The following is an 18707-nucleotide window of genomic DNA, read 5'->3' on the forward strand; positions in this document are numbered from 1 at the left end:
TATATGTATATATATATATATATATATATATATATATATATATATATGTATATATATATGTATATATATATATATATATATATATATATATGTATGTATATATATATATATATATATATATGTATATATATATATATGTATATATATATATATATATATATATATATATATATATATATATATATATATATATATATATATTATCTTAGACCAGGGCACTTCGTATCGACGAAATTGTCGTAGGAACTTCGAAAAGGGCTCATTTGATTGGATATTGAAACGGCTAGTGCCCTTTTTAATAGTCGAAAGTGATTGGAGGGCAACTAACCCCCTCCGACGCCCACACTTTCCCCAAACACATCCAATCAAAATTTTGATATAGCCATTTTGTTGATCATAGTTGAAAGGCCCGGAAATTATATCTTTGAGGATGACAACCCCACCCCTTAGCCCTCAAGGCGAAAATTATAAGATATACCCTGAGGGCGCATAAGGTTTTTATAGAAAGCATGGTCGTAGAAATGTCAAAAAGGGCTCATTCAATTGGAAATTGAGAGGACTAGTGCCCCTTTTGATAGTTGAAAGAAATCGGAGGGCGAATGCCCTCCCCCCCACACCCTTCATATCTCCAAACACTTCCTATCGAAATTTTGATACAACCATTTTGTTCAATGTAGTTGAAAAATCTGGTAACTATGTGTTTAAATGTGACAACCCCCCACAGCCCTCAGGACAATGGTTGTAGGTTATACCCTAGGGGCATATAAGGTTTTTTATAGAAAGCGCTGACGTAGAAACTTCAAAGGGGGCTCATTCGATTGGAAATTGAGAGTATTAGTGCGCTTTTTATCAGTCAAAAGTGATCAGAGGGCAAATACACCCCCCCAACCAAGCCCATCATTTCCTAAAACATTTTCAATCAAAATTTTTAGATAGCCATTTTGTTCAACATAGTTCAAAGTTCCGGAAATTATATTTTGAGGATGACAAATCTCCCCCATTCCTCAGGGCATGGGTTGTAAGTTCAGCCCTGGGGGCATATAAGGTTTTTACAGAAAGCATGGTCATATAAACGTCGAAGGGACTGACTTGATTGGTAATCAGAAGCTCTAGTGCCATTTTTAAGAGCCAAAGTGATCGGAGGGCATAACTTAGCCCCCCCCCCTCCACACACACACACACACGTAGAATTGTCCCAAGATACATCTAATATAAATTTTGAGAGAGCCATTTTATTCAAAATAGTCTAGATATCATATAACAAGGCTTTAAGGGTTGAAACAAACGCCCAGAGCCTGGGGGCAAGGGTTGTAAGTTATGTTAAGGGACATTTAAGGTTTTATGGAAGGAATGGTTATACAAACTTTAGAGGAGGCTCATTTGATTGAAAATGGGAAGTTCTAGTTCCCTTTTAAGAGTCAAAAGTGGTGGAGGGCAGCCATGCCCCCCAGTAACTCCCTTTACCAAACGTAACTGATTAAAATTGTGAGATAGTGATTTTGCTCAAAATGGTCCAAAGAACATATAACAATGCCTCTAGGGTTGACACAGCCCCCCAGTGCCCTGGGATAAGGTTATAAGTCACGCCCTGGGGGCATATAAGGTTTTTTCGACATGGGTATTCGTATAAACTTCAGATGGTGCTTACTTGATTTGAAATTGGAAGTTATTGTACCCTTTTAAGAGTCAAAAGTTATTTGAGAACAACCAGCCCCCAACCACACTCATCATTTCCCCAAAAACGTCCGATTAAAATTTGGAGATAGCAAATTTGTTCATTGTAATCGAAGGGTACAGAAATTTTGTCTTTGAGGGAGATAATCCCGCCCCCACAGCTCTCAGGGCACGGGTTGTAAGTTTTGCTCCGGGGGCACATAAGGTTCTTATAGAATAGAGGTGGTCATATGTACTTCGGAGGGGACTCATTGGTTTGGCAATATAAATTCTGGTACCCTTTTTAAGAGTCAAAGTGATCTGAAGGCAGACATCCCCCTTAACACGTCGTTTTTCGAGAAATACATCGAATAAAAAATTTTGTGATCAGTCATTTTATTCAAAAAGTCCAAATATCATATAACATGGCTTTTGGGGTTGATACAGACCACCAGAGCCTGGGGACAAGGGTTGTAAGTTATGCCACGGAGTATTTAATGTTTTTATGGAAGGGACGGTTCTTTAACTTTAGAAGAGGCTTACTTGATTGAAAATTGGAACTTCTAGTTCCTTTTTAAGTATCGAAAGTAATGGGCATTTATAACATGAGGGCATATAAAGTTTTTATGGAATGGGCGGTCGTATAAACTTTAGAGGGGGCTCATTTGACCTGAAATTAGAAGTTATAGTGCCGTTATTAAGAATCAAACTGACTTGAGAGCAACCAGCCCCCTTCCCCTCCACGCTCATCAATTCCCTTAACACCTCAAATCAACATTTGGAGATAACAGTTTTGTTCATCGTAGTTGAAGGGTCCAAAAATTATATATGTGAGGAAGACCCCTACCCCCTACAGCTCTCAGGGCAAGGGTTGTAAGTTATGCCCTGGGGCATATAAGGTTCTTATAGAAAGGGTGGTCGGACATGCTTTGGAGGGGACTCATTGGATGAGTAAACAGAAGTTCTAGTGCTCTTTTTAAGAGTCAAAGTGATCAGAGTACAACTACACTCCCCCCCCCACACACACACGCATAAGCAAATCATATTTTCCCGAAATGTATCCAATAGGTATTTTGAGACAGGATTTTTAATCAAAATAGTTCAAAAATCATATAACAAGGCTTTTGTAGTTGATACAACCACCAGAACCTAAGGGCGAGGGTTGAAAGTTATGCCCCTGTGGCATTTGAGGTCCTTATAGAAAGGATGGTTGTATAAACTTTAGAGGTAGCTGCTTTGGTTGAAATTGGAAGTTCTAGTTCCCTTTTAAGGGTCAATAGTGATGGATATCAAATAAGCCCCCCCCCCCCAACTACCCCTCTTTTCACCAAATTTATATGATTGAAACTGTGCGATGACAATTTTATTTGAAATAGTCCAAGGAACATATAACAATGCCTCCAAGGTTGGAACATCCCCCTAGAGCCATGGGGCAAGGGCTTTAAGTTAAGCCCTGGGAGCATATAAGATTCTTATGGGATCGGTGGTCGTATCAAATTCAGGTGGGTCTTATTTGATTTTAAATTGAAAGTTATAGTATCCTTTTTAAGATTCAAATTGATTTGAGAGACTCCCTCCCCCATATCCACCATTTTCCATAACAAACATCAAAACAAACTATTGAGACATCAATTTTTCCAGCATTGTTGAGAAACTCAGTAATTATGTGTTTGGGGATGTCCCCCCAAGGTATCGGGGCAAGGGCTGCAAGTTATGCAATTTGTTCATTATTTATATATAGTATATGTTATTGAGAAGAGGTATGCATGTATGACTTCTACTTTCCCAAAATACGAAGGGCATTAAGATGAGTCTTTCAGGGAATGTTGAGGGGAGTTTTGAACTACATCATAACATGTTATGTGTATATGGATTGTCAAAAGGGTGTCCCTCAGGAGTGACTGAGTATATTAATTTGGAATTTTCAGGAAATGATGAGGGAGATGATCAATTGACCAAAAAGGCAACATTTGCACGCTACTACTATTGCATTTACTGCTACTTCAACTGCTACCAAAAGTACTATTATTACTACCACTACTATCACTAAAACTAATACTCCTGTAGCGAGTACTACTAAGGTTGAGGATATTGAAAAAAATATCTGAGGATACTTTGAGTGGAGATTTGAACTAAATCAAAACATACTATGTGCATACAGATTGCTGATACGAGGGTATCAGCAATGTTTTTAGAACGTCTTATCATACCAAGAGGAAACTTTAGAGGCCTCATGAGTGGGATGATCAGTCGACCAAAAGGCAAAATGTAACAGTTACTGCTGTTACAAATACTGCTGCTACTACTTTTACTACTAATAATTACACACTATTACTGCTACTATTGTTCGTACTACTACCGCTACTACTATGATACTAGTACTGCAATCAAAGGTACGTGTATTAAGGTGAAAGTTTGACACAAGATTGAGGGGGAATCTGAACTGAATCAAAACACTCTATGCACATGTAGATTGGCAAAATTACTAATCTACACATTATGCGCATGTAGATTGGCGGATTGGCTATCTCCAAATTTTAATCGGATGTCTTTGGGGAAATGATGAGTGTGGTTGGGGGCTGGTTGCTCTCAAATCACTTTTGACTATTAAAAGGGTACCATAACTTCCAATTTCAAATCAAGTAAGCCCCACCTGAAGTTTAGACGACCATCCATGCCAAAAAACCTTATATGCCCCCAGGGCATGACTTACAACCTTATCCCCATGGCACTGGGGGGCTGTGTCAACCCTAGAGGCATTTAGTCCAGGACTTTTAGCTCAAAAAAGGGTCGAACCCGGACAAAATTGCAATATAAACGAAAATGGTACCAAAATGATCAGAAAAAAATTCTGTACAACATACTAAAAGTCCCCATAAATCCGAGTGGGGCGAGTACCCGAAAAACAGGGGAAAAGGGGGAAATGCGGGGGAAAATGGGAAAAATGCCGAACATGCCCAGAAAATAGTTTAAAGTGAGTTTTCTGGGGTTTTCACACACGCTGATTACGAAATTGACATCTAAAATTCAGTATAGAAAAAGAGTACTACGGAAAACGGGGGAACCGGGGAAAGAGGGGAGAAAAGAGAAGAATACAGGGTAGGGGTAGAAAGCGGTTTGAAAGATATTTTCTGGGGTATTCGTATCTGGTGATTACGAAATTGAGAAATAAAATGATATAAAAAAATCGATTAACATAAAACGGGGAAATGGGGGGGGGGAGGGTAAAAGGGAAATATACAGGGTAGGGGTAGAAAGCATGTGGAAATGTGTTTTCTGGGGTTTTTCTATCTGCTGATCAAGAAACTGACCCCTAAAATGAAGGAAAGAAAACGAGAACCATGAAAACCGAACAAAACTGGAGGAAACAACGGAAAAGGGGAAGGGAGGCCTGACTCCTGAGCCAGCTGCTAATGGCTAATAAGTAGGCCTATGGACAAAATAACTCGCTTAAGTATCAAACTTGTACTTTCTTGAATCACAGACATTTCTTACAACCATTTGAATTACTAAACATAAAGAAAACAACCGCTTGGCAGTTATATATAAAATGGCTATTATATGTAAAATTTGCACTTTCGAAGGCAGTATAGTTGACTTGAAAAACACAGCATTGATATCACTAGTCGAGCTCCTCGTCTTCGACAATCTCGTTGTCCCTGTTCAAACAGTTGATACCCTGACATTCCCGCACGCGAACGTACACGCTAATCCATTTTTCTTGCAGCTGCATCGCGAGTTCTCGCAGCCTGTCTTACAGTTGCATCTCACGACACTCAAAAGAGTCTGAGGTGCGGGCAACAAATGGGTCATCACAGGTGAGTATTTATGGTCTCTGAGGACCCAACCCCAGTCAGCCGGGTCGAGGTCAGCTGGTTCCCCTTTCCAACGGGATACCTGGAGGCGCACTCGCTGGGAGTGGAATGAAGCTGCAGCTTCGGTTGGCGGAAGCCTTTCAGGCTTAACAAACGCCGTAGTATTAGACGAAGAAACTTTTTCCAAGAAAATTCGATGTCGCAGCTTAGTGAGATCTTCGTTTGGTCGTGCTTTATACAAGCTGAGGAGAAGATATTCACCCGCTTTCACAATTTCATCTTTGGACGATGATTCATCCAGAAACACTTTGCATTTTTTTCTGAACACTTCGCTCTTCTTCAAAAGAGGTAGCACAGCTTGCTTTCCAAGTCCGAAATTTCGTGAGGTCGTGTCACATCCCAAGAGTGCGTGCCCTACCAGAAGCAGCCTGGATACTTCTCCCATTTTTTTTTGCACTTCGTTGAGGCACCAGAACCGTGTTAACGCTTCTTTTGCGTTCGTTGACGATTCGAAGTAAAGTGTTTTTGCAATAGGCGGGAGGTGATACAAGAGTAGAATCAGAAGGTCAGTGTCGTTGCCAAGAACAATTGTTTCAGAGTTTTCTGCTTTCAACGAAGTGTTTCAGCGAAGCAAACAGAGTTTCAACGAAGTGCAAAAAAAAAATGGGAGAAGTATCCAGGCTGCTTCTGGTAGGGCACGCACTCTTGGGATGTGACACGACCTCACGAGTTTTCGGACTTGGAAAGCAAGCTGTGCTACCTCTTTTGAAGAAGAGCGAAGTGTTCAGAAAAAATGCAAAGTGTTTCTGGATGAATCATCGTCCAAAGATGAAATTGTGAAAGCGGGTGAATATCTTCTCCTCAGCTTGTATAAAGCACGACCAAACGAAGATCTCACTAAGCTGCGACATCGAATTTTCTTGGAAAAAGTTTCTTCGTCTAATACTACGGCGTTTGTTAAGCCTGAAAGGCTTCCGCCAACCGAAGCTGCAGCTTCATTCCACTCCCAGCGAGTGCGCCTCCAGGTATCCCGTTGGAAAGGGGAACCAGCTGACCTCGACCCGGCTGACTGGGGTTGGGTCCTCAGAGACCATAAATACTCACCTGTGATGACCCATTTGTTGCCCGCACCTCAGACTCTTTTGAGTGTCGTGAGATGCAACTGTAAGACAGGCTGCGAGAACTCGCGATGCAGCTGCAAGAAAAATGGATTAGCGTGTACGTTCGCGTGCGGAGAATGTCAGGGTATCAACTGTTTGAACAGGGACAACGAGATTGTCGAAGACGAGGAGCTCGACTAGTGATATCAATGCTGTGTTTTTCAAGTCAACTATACTGCCTTCGAAAGTGCAAATTTTACATATAATAGCCATTATATATATAACTGCCAAGCGGTTGTTTTCTTTATGTTTAGTAATTCAAATGGTTGTAAGAAATGTCTGTGATTCAAGAAAGTACAAGTTTGATACTTAAGCGAGTTATTTTGTCCATAGGCCTACTTATTAGCCATTAGCAGCTGGCTCAGGAGTCAGGCCTCCCTTCCCCTTTTCCGTTGTTTCCTCCAGTTTTGTTCGGTTTTCATGGTTCTCGTTTTCTTTCCCTCATTTTAGGGGTCAGTTTCGTGATCAGCAGATAGAAAAACCCCAGAAAACACATTTCCACATGCTTTCTACCCCTACCCTGTATATTTCCCTTTTCCCCTCCCCCCCCATTTCCCCGTTTTATGTTAATCGATTTTTTTATATCATTTTATTTCTCAATTTCGTAATTACCAGATAGGAATACCCCAGAAAATATCTTTCAAACCGCTTTCTACCCCTACCCTGTATTCTTCTCTTTTCTCCCCTCTTTCCCCTGTTCCCCCGTTTTCCGTAGTAGTCTTTTTCTATATTGAATTTTAGATGTCAATTTCGTAATCAGCGTATGTGAAAACCCCAGAAAACTCACTTTAAACTATTTTCTGGGCATGTTCGGCATTTTTCCCATTTTCCCCCGCATTTCCCCATTTTCCCCTGTTTTTCGGGTACTCGCCCCACTCGGATTTATGGGGACTTTTAGTATGTTGTACAGAATTTTTTTCTGATCATTTTGGTACCATTTTCGTTTATATTGCAATTTTGTCCGGGTCAAACCCTAAAAGTCCTGGACTAATTGCTATATATTCTTTGGACTGTTTTGAGCAAAATCAATATCTCGCAATTTTGTTTGGCAAAAGAGCGTATCTCAAGAATTGATTTGGGCATTGAGTTTAATCTTTCAGAGAATATTTAAAGGGGAAGATCTATTGACAAAAAGGTAATATATGCTTGTCACTACACTAACACTAATGCCACTACTACTTTTCCTTATGCTATTACTGCTACTAAACTACTACTTCAACTGCAACAACTTGTAAATTTTAGAGTATTAAGGTGAAAAGGGCGTCAAAAGGGTGTCAAAAGCGCGCATCAACAATATTTTTGGAACGGCTTAACGTGTCAAGGTAAAACTTCCGGGGCATCATGAAAGCGATGTTCAACTGACCAAAAGGCAATATACACATGTTACTACCACTAATAATACTGCTGTTACTACTACTACTTCTACTGCTAATACAGTACTAACACTGTAGCTACTTTTACTACCAACAAAACTACTGTGATAATACTACTATTAAGGCTAAGTCTATGAAGGTAAAATTTGAGAGAATATTGATGGCAAATTCGGACTAACAAAAAAGACTATGTGAATTTAGACTTTCAGAATAGCATACCTTAAGAATTTGTTTGTGTATTAAGCTGGAACTCAGAGAATACTTAAAGGGAATGATTAATTGACCAAAACGCAATACGTGCACACTACTACTAATACTATTGCTACTGCAACACTTACTAGTTTTACAACTACTATTACTATGCTCCAGTTACTACTTCTATCGCAAATACTTGTAAGGTTAAGGACATTAAGATGGAATTTTCAAAAAGTATACGACTATACAGGTTGAAAAAGAGCAAATCGGCAATATCATAGCGATGGCTAATTATTTTATGTTGAGTAGTTATACTGCTGATGTGACTACTATAACAACTAGGCCTAAGGGTATGAAGGTGAAATTTTCAGAGAATATTTTTGGACATTTCTATTGTACGGATGATAACCTGCCATCCGTATGCAGGTTGTCAAAAGGGCATATCAGCAATATCTTAGGAATAGTTTTGTATGAGAAATTATAACTTACAACGCTTGTTGTGGGGGACGTTGAACTAAAAAGACAAGATTTACATCATAATACTACTGTTTCTACTCCTGCAACTACTACTACTGCTACTATTATTGTTATTTCTATTACTACTACTACTGCTACTAAAGCTAAGACTACTATTATAAACTCTACTCCTATTGCTACTACTATAACTACTGGTGCTACTAATGCTACTAATAAATCTAAGGGTATTACGGCAAAAGTTTTGGGCAATATTATAACTGTACTGAAATAAATTGAAGCACACTATGCTCACATAAGTTGTCAAGAGGACGTATCAGCAATGCTTCAGGACCGCTAGATGGTGTTAAGTTACAAATTTCATCGTGTATTGAAGGGGATGTTGAAAAAAGGTGCTATGAGCATACTGCTACTAATGCTACTACTGCTACTACAATTATTGCAACTACACAAACTAAGGATATTAAAGTAAAGCTTCCAAGGAATATCTAGGCAGATGCCGAACTAAATCAAAACAAACTATGATCAAGTAGATTGTCAATTGGGTGACAAAGCAATTTCACAATAACGGCTTACATTACTAAGTTAGATCTTTCAGGATAAGTTGTGACAGATTTTGAACTAGCCAGAAGACACTATGTATACTTTTGATACTACTTCTAGGTTACTGTGACTACTGACGTTTAAGGGCATTAAATTCAAACGTTTGGGGGGGGTTCAGTTAAACAAAACACCACACGCATATAACCATTAAAAGGGTATATAAGCAATATCATAGGCAGTGCTGCTCTATCATAGCAAGTAATATCACTGATATTTTAAAGGAGCTGATTCAGTTGGAAATTCAAAGTTCTAGTACCCTTTTAAAGAGTCAAAAGTGATTGGAGGGCAATCAGCCCGCCTCAAGCTCATAATTTCCCAAACACTTCCAATCAAAATTTAAGATTGGCTATTTTGTTCAGCATAGCTGAACGGTCTTGTAACTGTATCTCTTGGGCTATTGCGTAGGTCAGCCCCCACAGTTAAGCTATTTGCCCATTATGTTTAAAAACTAAATGTTGCCTTAAGATTAAATCAAAATGTTCTGTGTTAATGCTAATTCTCAAAAAGGCCTCTCAGTTGTATCCCAGGAACAACTGAGGATATTATGTTCAAACTCTCGGGGCTACTTCTATTACTGCTTCTGCTCTTAAAATTTAACCAAATCAAAATAGCGTAAGTGTATCCAGGCTGTCAAAGAGCGTAGACAAATTTTCTTGCGAATGGTATCAAGTTTTCTATTTCAGGTCAACTAGAGGAGGCATGAAACTAAATTAAACACTACTATTTGTGTCAAAAATTTAAAAAGGGCGTGTGTTGTTAAAAATTGCTTAAAAATTTTCTCCGGCATACAAATAGCAGGCCAAACTATGAAGTCTTAAAAAAACCGAAGATTTAAACTATCATTTTCTTTTTCCCTAAACATTCTATGTCAACAAAAAATGAACAGAAATTAATTAAAAACCTAAAAGACTTGTGGCAGTTTTACGCTTAGTAGATCATTTGATTTTATTTTTGCTCATTTTTGGTTTAATGGAGTTCTTTACTTTTCTTTGAAAAACTTATTTTGGGGAAAAAGTTTTTTTTTTAATTAATTATAGAAAAGTCGTTAAAAAGATGATATGAAGAATAAAAAATACGGATAGAGCTGATAACTAGCATTAAACTAAAGATCAGTATTGTTTTAAAAATATGGCTAAAAATATACAGAATCTTAACACGTTTTATACTAGCCAGGTATCCGCTATTAAAATCACCCAAGTAGGCATCCGAGCCACCCAATGTTGATTGAGGCCAAGAATCCTCCATTCATAAAAAAATCCTGCATTTCTTTTTGGGTGACGGCGAAAATCAGAAATTTCGAAGAGGGAATGGGGGGTTGGGTGGGTAAAGAAACGTATCTGATCAAACTCAGATAACTTGCTTGCTACGAGTAGGCGGACTACGTTCTTGTGTTTTCGAGAAATGTATTGAAAGTATCAAAGCCCAATATATTTTTGTAAGAACACATAATATATTTATTGATGCATCCATAATAAATGGATAACCAAACAGAAAAGACCCTATTAATTAGATTTTTTTCTGTTTTATTCACGACATATTATTGCAGACTTTCCTGTCCTAGGAAAAATTGTCCTAGGATATATCAACTATCAACCGAAGAATATGAGGAAAACTGCTGGAGACGAGGCGGGTTGATTTCTTTAGTTGTGTAAATAAACAAAAAAAATATATGTCAGTTTTTTTATATCTTCCTCCCTTTTTTTATCGTAGACGGTGTGCATCATTATCCTATCAAAACTCCAATCATAATTTAATGTTTCACCTTCTTGAAGAAATTTCCCTTCAATTATCATATTTTGATTTTCAAACTTTCCAAAGAAACTTCACCGTACTACCATAAATGCCTATTCCAAAACTTGATTTAGAGACAATACCCATTACTATACCTTTCTTTTTTCTTTTTTTCTTTTTTTTTTTTTTTTTTGACAAATTTGAATCAAGTACACCCATTCTGACATAGACTTTTGCAGAAGTATCGTTTTCGAAGTAGTGTAAAAAGTAAAAATACAAATTTACAGTTTACTGATTTAATATGACCCTGGATTTCGGCCTGAGTAAGCATATTGTCATAAATATCGGCTACATAGCTGTCTGATAAGCTACGATTCAGGTTTCCTTCTTCCTTCAATTCTAAGGCATGTTGCAATGTGGTCACATAATTTCTGATCAAGGATGGTCTTACGTCAAATAAATGCGCCGACGGGTTTTGAAATACAGCCAAGACTTCTGACTCTGATTTTTCCTGAAACAGAAATAAAGTTCTATCTAAAAAAAAGGGCAAATTATTGGAAAACAACCTTTAACATCATGTTTTCAGATCGAAAAGTCAAATAGTCCGGAAAAATTGGAACAATTCTTGAAAAATTTCAAGAAAAATCTTTTCTTGAAAAATTGGGAGAGAAGGGACACAATTCTCAATAAAACTTGTATTCTCATTTGTCTAAAGAACAAATTATTAAAAAGTCTTTTTGTTGTTTCTATGAATTTAGAAAACTAATTTCTTTACCTCCCTCCCCCTTCCATAAGCTTAAAGAGTAATATCAAACAAATTTAAATAATAAGCAACGCATGAAGTGGTCAACCTTAATTTCAACAATGGGTAAGTGTCCGCAATTTCCAGTTGATCGCTGATCTGCAAACGATGACGAAATATTATACCAAAGGTGACAGTTTCTTCGGAGTGCTTTTTACGATTAGATCCAATTGGTTTTCGGATTAAACTGTAGTGAAAACGAACTGCACGTAAGGACCGACTCGGACCAATAGTAACTGAAACTCTAAAAAAGGAATTCTGACAACCATTAGTACATCAAAAGAATTGGCAGTTTATGCTGATTCCAAAGATGCATTATTGAATTTAATGTTACCCACCAAAAGCGGCGAACGTAAGAAAATTTGCCTGGTTTTTAAAAAAGGAGAAAAACGTCTGAGAATTCGAGTTATATTAGTGAAAATCACAAAATAAAATTCAGCATATAATGGGAACCTAATTAAAGAATTTTCAAGCTTCTATCTATTAAAATGTGGAATTTTGCATTTTTTTTTTTGCCAAAGAAAGATCCTGGATGTGTGTTTACTTGTTTTTTTTTGTTTTTTTTTTTTTGTTTTTTTTTTTAGGGACAAAATCGAATCAATGGTCCTAGAAGATCGGAAGGGAGCTCACTCGAACGGATATTAAAAGTTTTAGTGATCTTTTTAGGTGACCAAAAGCAACTGGGTCTTTGATCAGTAGAATATTATAGTCGACTTATAGAGAGATTAAATAAAAAAAAACTAATTTTTTTAGCTGAAAGTAAGGAGCGACATTAAAACTTAAAACGAGCAGAAATTACTCCGTATATGAAATGGGTTGTCCCCTCCGCAATCCCTCGCTCTTTACGCTAAAGTTTGACTCTTTACCACAATTCTACTTTTTAAAACAATAAAAAGCTTTAGCGTAAAGAGCGAGGGATTGCGGAGGGGACAACCTCGCTCAAGTATTTTTAGAACCCCTCATATGCGTAATAATCTCTGTTCGTTTTAAATTTCAATGCTACTTCTTCCTTTCATTTGAAAAAACGTTTTCATGTTTATTTGTCATTGTTTTCTTATAGTAATGCTAGAAAATCCTGCGCCCTTTTCATTGAATTTTTCTTCCCCCATGAGATTCCTCCAAGGAAAGATCCTCCAACATAGCCCCCTTCCCTCAGCCCCACCCCCAAACAAAATAAAATCCCCCTGAAAACGTCTGTAAACTTCCCAATAGCCATTACTATATGTAAACACGGGTCAAAGTTTGTAACTTGCAGCCCCTCCCCCAGGGATTGTGGGGGAGTAAGTCATACCCAAAGACATAGCTATTATGATTTTCGACTATGCTGAACAAAATAGCTATCTCAAAATTTTTATTCGTTAACTTTGGGAAAAAATGAGCGTGGGAGGGGGCCTAGATGCCCTCCAATTGTTTTGGTCGCTTAAAAAGGGCACTAGAACTTTTCATTTCCATTAGAATGAGCCCTCTTGCGACATTCTAGGACCACCTGGTCGAGACGATGAAAAAAAAAAAAAAAAAAAATAAAATAAACACGCACCCGTGATTTGTCTTCTGGCAAAAAATACAAAATTCCATATTTTTGTAGATAGGAGCTTGAAACTTCTACAGTAGGGTTCTCTGATACGCTGAATCTGATGGTGTCATTTTCGTTAAGATTCTACGACTTTTAGGGGGTGTTTCCCCCTATTTTCTTAAATAAGGAGAATTTTCTCAGGCTCGTAACTTTTGATGGGTACGACTAAACTTGATGAAACTTATATATTTAAAATCAGCATTAAAATGCGATTCTTTTGATGTAGCTATTGATATCAAAATTCATTTTTTTAGACTTTTGGTTACTATTGAGCCGGGTCGCTCCTTACTACAGTTCGTTACCACGAACTGTTTGATTTAACGTCAAATAAATATGTTTCTCCAAAAGAAGAAAAATTTAGAGCTAGTATCCTAAAAAGAACTAACTGGCTCTACTTATTATCAAACTTACATTAAATTTTTAAATTGCAACAAGCGTTAATTGAAGCATCAACAGAAGTCAAATGAAAAATCCATACAAAGGTAAACTTGCATATTCATAGTTTGCACTAGCATCCATGAAGTGCATATTTCTAATAAATAGTATATACTCACACCTGTGCACAGAGTGAGGGGTAAAGCTTCCATCCAAAGGCTGATTTAAAGGCTTTTTACAGATTATTTTTCTTAATTGCAGCCAAAAATTGCATCTTTTCAGCGGGGACAGGGGGGGGGGACTATAAAAATCCTCACACCTAGCCATAAACAAAATCTTCTGATATGCCCCAGAGATCACATTAACTGCCTTAGATCGAGTACAATTCGAGCCTTTTCATTGCTAAAAACAGGGGGCGGAGGGGGGCTGTGAACTTTACTAAAATCGATCTAAAAAATACTTTCTTCACGTGAAAAACTGAAAAATAGTGAGCTGAAACATAACGACGCAAAAGAAGCTTGAAAAAATAGAAATGTCTCAGCTACCTTGTGCGTTCGATACATCCCAGTCTTCTCCTCTACTTCAGGCACTTCTTAGTAAAAAGTGTAGGAAACTAAAGGAAACTAGAATCTTTTTGTAGTTCTATTGGGTAATGCTGCACTACCAGTGGCACTAGTCGTTTTTAGTTCAGACAAAACCCATACTAAAGCACCAAAGTTATCTCTATTTTCAATTTTTTACACATTTTTTTTTTTTACTTCTTGAGGTGATCCAGTCCCGCTCTTCATTTCATTCAAACAAGGGTATGGAAAAAAAACTTACTTCACTATTTAATGCTTCATTTACGGCGAGTATTGCTGCGTGTAGGGTAGCCTCATCCACCGGCAACTCATTTGCAAGTAGACCCCCAATTTTTTGAAACTGTGGAATAGACAGGCCATATTTCTTCAACTCTTCAGACATGGCTGAAATTTCTTCGTCAGTAAATTGGACTTTTCCATACAGGTCTTGAATTTGGGGTGCCTTGCCGATCCTTAAAAAAAAAAGAGAAAGAGAAATTAACTACAAAGTATGTTACGAAAAATGAACAATACAATATATTAGACAACCTGTCAGAATTCAAGAAAATATAAATAAAAACAAAATAAAAAGAAAGACAACAAATACGAAGATAAATTACACACAAATAAATTATCAGACAGTATATGAATGGTTGTTGGTTTCTATTCTTTTCTGGTACTTTTCCAAACACACTTCTAATGTAGTAACCAGATCAGGCACATAACACCACCTCATTGCATGCAAATTGCTTGTTCTTAATACCACTTCATGCAGGAGATTGAGATAAATGAAGATTTTTTTTGTAGCTACCCTATTCTGAATACCGAGTAACTTCCAGAACAGCGAAACGTGCAACATCAGAACGAGCAACACTAAAACAACAGCAATTTTAGCACGTCGCGACCTATTGGGTCCGAAAACAACGCTAAGAATATGTTGTAGTTTTAACCCAAGTATACAATTTAACTCTGCCCTATTCTGAATACCGAGTAGCTTCCAACAGCGAAACGTGCAACATCAGAACGAGCAACACTAAAACAACAGCAATTTTAGCATGTCGCGACCTATTGGGTCCGAAAACAACGCTAAGAATATGTTGTAGTTTTAACCCAAGTATACAATTTAACTCTGCCCTATTCTGAATACCGAGTAGCTTCCAGAATAGCGAAACGTGCAACATCAGAACGAGCAACACTAAAACAACAGCAATTTTAGCACGTCACGACCTATTGGGTCCGAAAACAACGCTAAAAATATGTTGTAGTTTTAACCCAAGTATACAATTTACCTCTGCCCTATTCTGAATACCGAGTAACTTCCAGAACAGCGAAACGTGCAACATCAGAACGAGCAACACTAAAACAACAGCAATTTTAGCACGTCGCGACCTATTGGGTCCGAAAACAACGCTAAGAATATTTTGTAGTTTTAACCCAAGTATACAATTTAACTCTGCTCTATTCTGAATACCGAGTAGCTTCCAGAACAGCGAAACGTGCAACATCAGAACGAGCAACACTAAAACAACAGCAATTTTAGCACGTCGCGACCTATTGGGTCCGAAAACAACGCTAAGAATATGTTGTAGTTTTAACCCAAGTATACAATTTAACTCTGCCCTATTCTGAATACCGAGTAGCTTCCAGAACAGCGAAACGTGCAACATCAGAACGAGCAACACTAAAACAACAGCAATTTTAGCACGTCACGACCTATTGGGTCCGAAAACAACGCTAAAAATATGTTGTAGTTTTAACCCAAGTATACAATTTACCTCTGCCCTATTCTGAATACCGAGTAACTTCCAGAACAGCGAAACGTGCAACATCAGAACGAGCAACACTAAAACAACAGCAATTTTAGCACGTCCCGACCTATTGGGTCCGAAAACAACGCTAAGAATATGTTGTAGTTTTAACCCATGTATACAATTTAACTCTGCCCTATTCAGAATACCGAGTAGCTTCCAGAACAGCGAAACGTGCAACATCGGAACGAGCAATACTAAAACAACAGCAATTTTAGCACGTCGCGACCTATTGGGTCCGAAAACAACGCTAAGAATATGTTGTAGTTTTAACCCAAGTATACAATTTAACTCTGCCCTATTCTGAATAAAAGAGTAGCTTCCAGAACTGCGAAACGTGCAACATCAGAACGAGCAACACTAAAACAACAGCAATTTTAGCACGTCGCGACCTATTGGGTCCGAAAACAACGCTATAAAAATAAGTTGTCTGTGTGTGGATCTGTGGATGGATCAGGTGACGTCATGTTTGTCCGCATATGACGTCTGAATTATTTCACACTAATACAAAAGAAGAAAAAAACTAAAAAAGGTAAAAACTACAAAAAAAAACTAAAAAGAAAAAAAACTAAAAAGCTAAAAAACTAAAAAAAACTAAAAAAAAGGTAAAAATCTAATAACTAAAAAAAAACTGAAAAAAATAAAAAAAGGCAAAAACTAGAAAAAAAATAAAAACTAATAAAAAAACTAAAAAAGCTAAAAAACTAAAAAAACTAAAAAAAGGTAAAAAACTAAAAAAAACTAAAAACTAAAAAAGAAAAAAACTAAAAAAAAAGAAAAAACTGAAAAATAAAAGAGAAAAAGAAAACTAAAAAAATATGAATAAATATATATAAAAATAAGTTGTTTTCTGGGTTATGTCTGTCTGTCTGTCTGTCGAGTGACGTCGTGTTTGTCCGCATATGACGTCTGAATTATTTCACAATAATACAAAAGAAGAAAAAAAACTAAAAAAGGTAAAAACTACAATAAAAACTAAAAAGAAAAAAACTAAAAAAGCTAAAAAACTAAAAAAAAGGTAAAAAACAAAAAACTAAAAAAAACTGAAAAAACTAAAAAAAGGCAAAAACTAAAAAAAAAAACTAAAAACTAATAAAAAAACTAAAAAAGCTAAAAAACTAAAAAAACTAAAAAAAGGTAAAAAACTAAAAAAAACTAAAAACTAAAAAAGAAAAAACTAAAAAAAAGGAAAAAACTAAAAAATAAGAGAAAAAGAAAACTAAAAAATATTAATAAATCAAAAATAAGTTGTCTGTGTGTGGATCTGTGGATGGATCAGGTGACGTCATGTTTGTCCGCATATGACGTCTGAATTATTTCACACTAATACAAAAGAAGAAAAAAACTAAAAAAGGTAAAAACTACAAAAAAAAACTAAAAAGAAAAAAAAACTAAAAAGCTAAAAAACTAAAAAAAGGTAAAAAAAGGTAAAAATCTAATAACTAAAAAAAAAACTGAAAAAAATAAAAAAAGGCAAAAACTAGAAAAAAAATAAAAACTAATAAAAAAACTAAAAAAGCTAAAAAACTAAAAAAACTAAAAAAAAATAAAAGAGAAAAAGAAAACTAAAAAAATATGAATAAATATATATAAAAATAAGTTGTTTTCTGGGTTATGTCTGTCTGTCTGTCTGTCTGTCGAGTGACGTCGTGTTTGTCCGCATATGACGTCTGAATTATTTCACACTAATACAAAAGAAGAAAAAAAACTAAAAAAGGTAAAAACTACAAAAAAAACTAAAAAGAAAAAAACTAAAAAAGCTAAAAAACTAAAAAAAAACTAAAAAAAGGTAAAAAACAAAAAACTAAAAAAAACTGAAAAAACTAAAAAAAGGCAAAAACTAAAAAAAAAACTAAAAACTAATAAAAAAACTAAAAAAGCTAAAAAACTAAAAAAACTAAAAAAACTAAAAAAAGGTAAAAAACTAAAAAAAACTAAAAACTAAAAAAGAAAAAACTAAAAAAAAGGAAAAAACTGAAAAATAAGAGAAAAAGAAAACTAAAAAAATATTAATAAATATAAAAAATATAAATATAAATATAATATAAATTAGCAATCAACAAAGCACCGAGACACAAATGACGACCGGGACACAGGGAGTATAAATGACGACCAGGACATAAGTAAAAAAAAAACTAAAAAAACTAAAAAAATGGTAAAAACTACAAAAAAACTAAAAACTAATAAAAAAACTAAAAAATCTAAAAATCTAAATAAACTAAAAAAGAAAAAAAAGAAAAAAGGAAAAAAATAAAGGAGAAAAACAAAACTAAAAAACGAATGTATATACAGACCGGGACACCGGGATACAAATGACGACCGGGACACAGGGAATATAAATGACGACCGGGACACAGGGACACAACTACAATGGGGACGCCGGGGGGCACAGGGGGATATAAATGACGACCGGGACACCGGGACACAAGGAATATAAATGACGCCCGGGACACTCAAAGAGAAATCACAGACTGGAACACCGGGACACAAATGACGACCGGGACACAGGGAATATAAATGACGACCGGGACACAGGGACATAACTGCAAAGGGGACGCCGGGGTGCACAGGGGGATATATAAATG

General features: G+C 36.4%; 1 protein-coding gene across 1 annotated transcript in view; it reads right to left on the reverse strand.

The window, feature by feature from the left end:
* LOC136029378 (ras GTPase-activating-like protein IQGAP1) overlaps positions 1-18707 on the reverse strand; it is a 156548-nt gene that overhangs the window by 87265 nt on the left and 50576 nt on the right. Inside the window, exons 5-6 of the mRNA XM_065707697.1 lie at positions 14577-14787; positions 11290-11515 (exon numbers count right to left, since the gene is read on the reverse strand). Coding sequence (XP_065563769.1) covers positions 11290-11515; positions 14577-14787 — 437 coding nt within the window. The remainder of the gene's footprint in view (positions 1-11289; positions 11516-14576; positions 14788-18707) is intronic.

Source organism: Artemia franciscana, chromosome 7, assembly GCF_032884065.1.
Source record: "Artemia franciscana chromosome 7, ASM3288406v1, whole genome shotgun sequence".
In the NCBI taxonomy this organism is placed as follows: Eukaryota; Metazoa; Arthropoda; class Branchiopoda; order Anostraca; family Artemiidae; genus Artemia; species Artemia franciscana.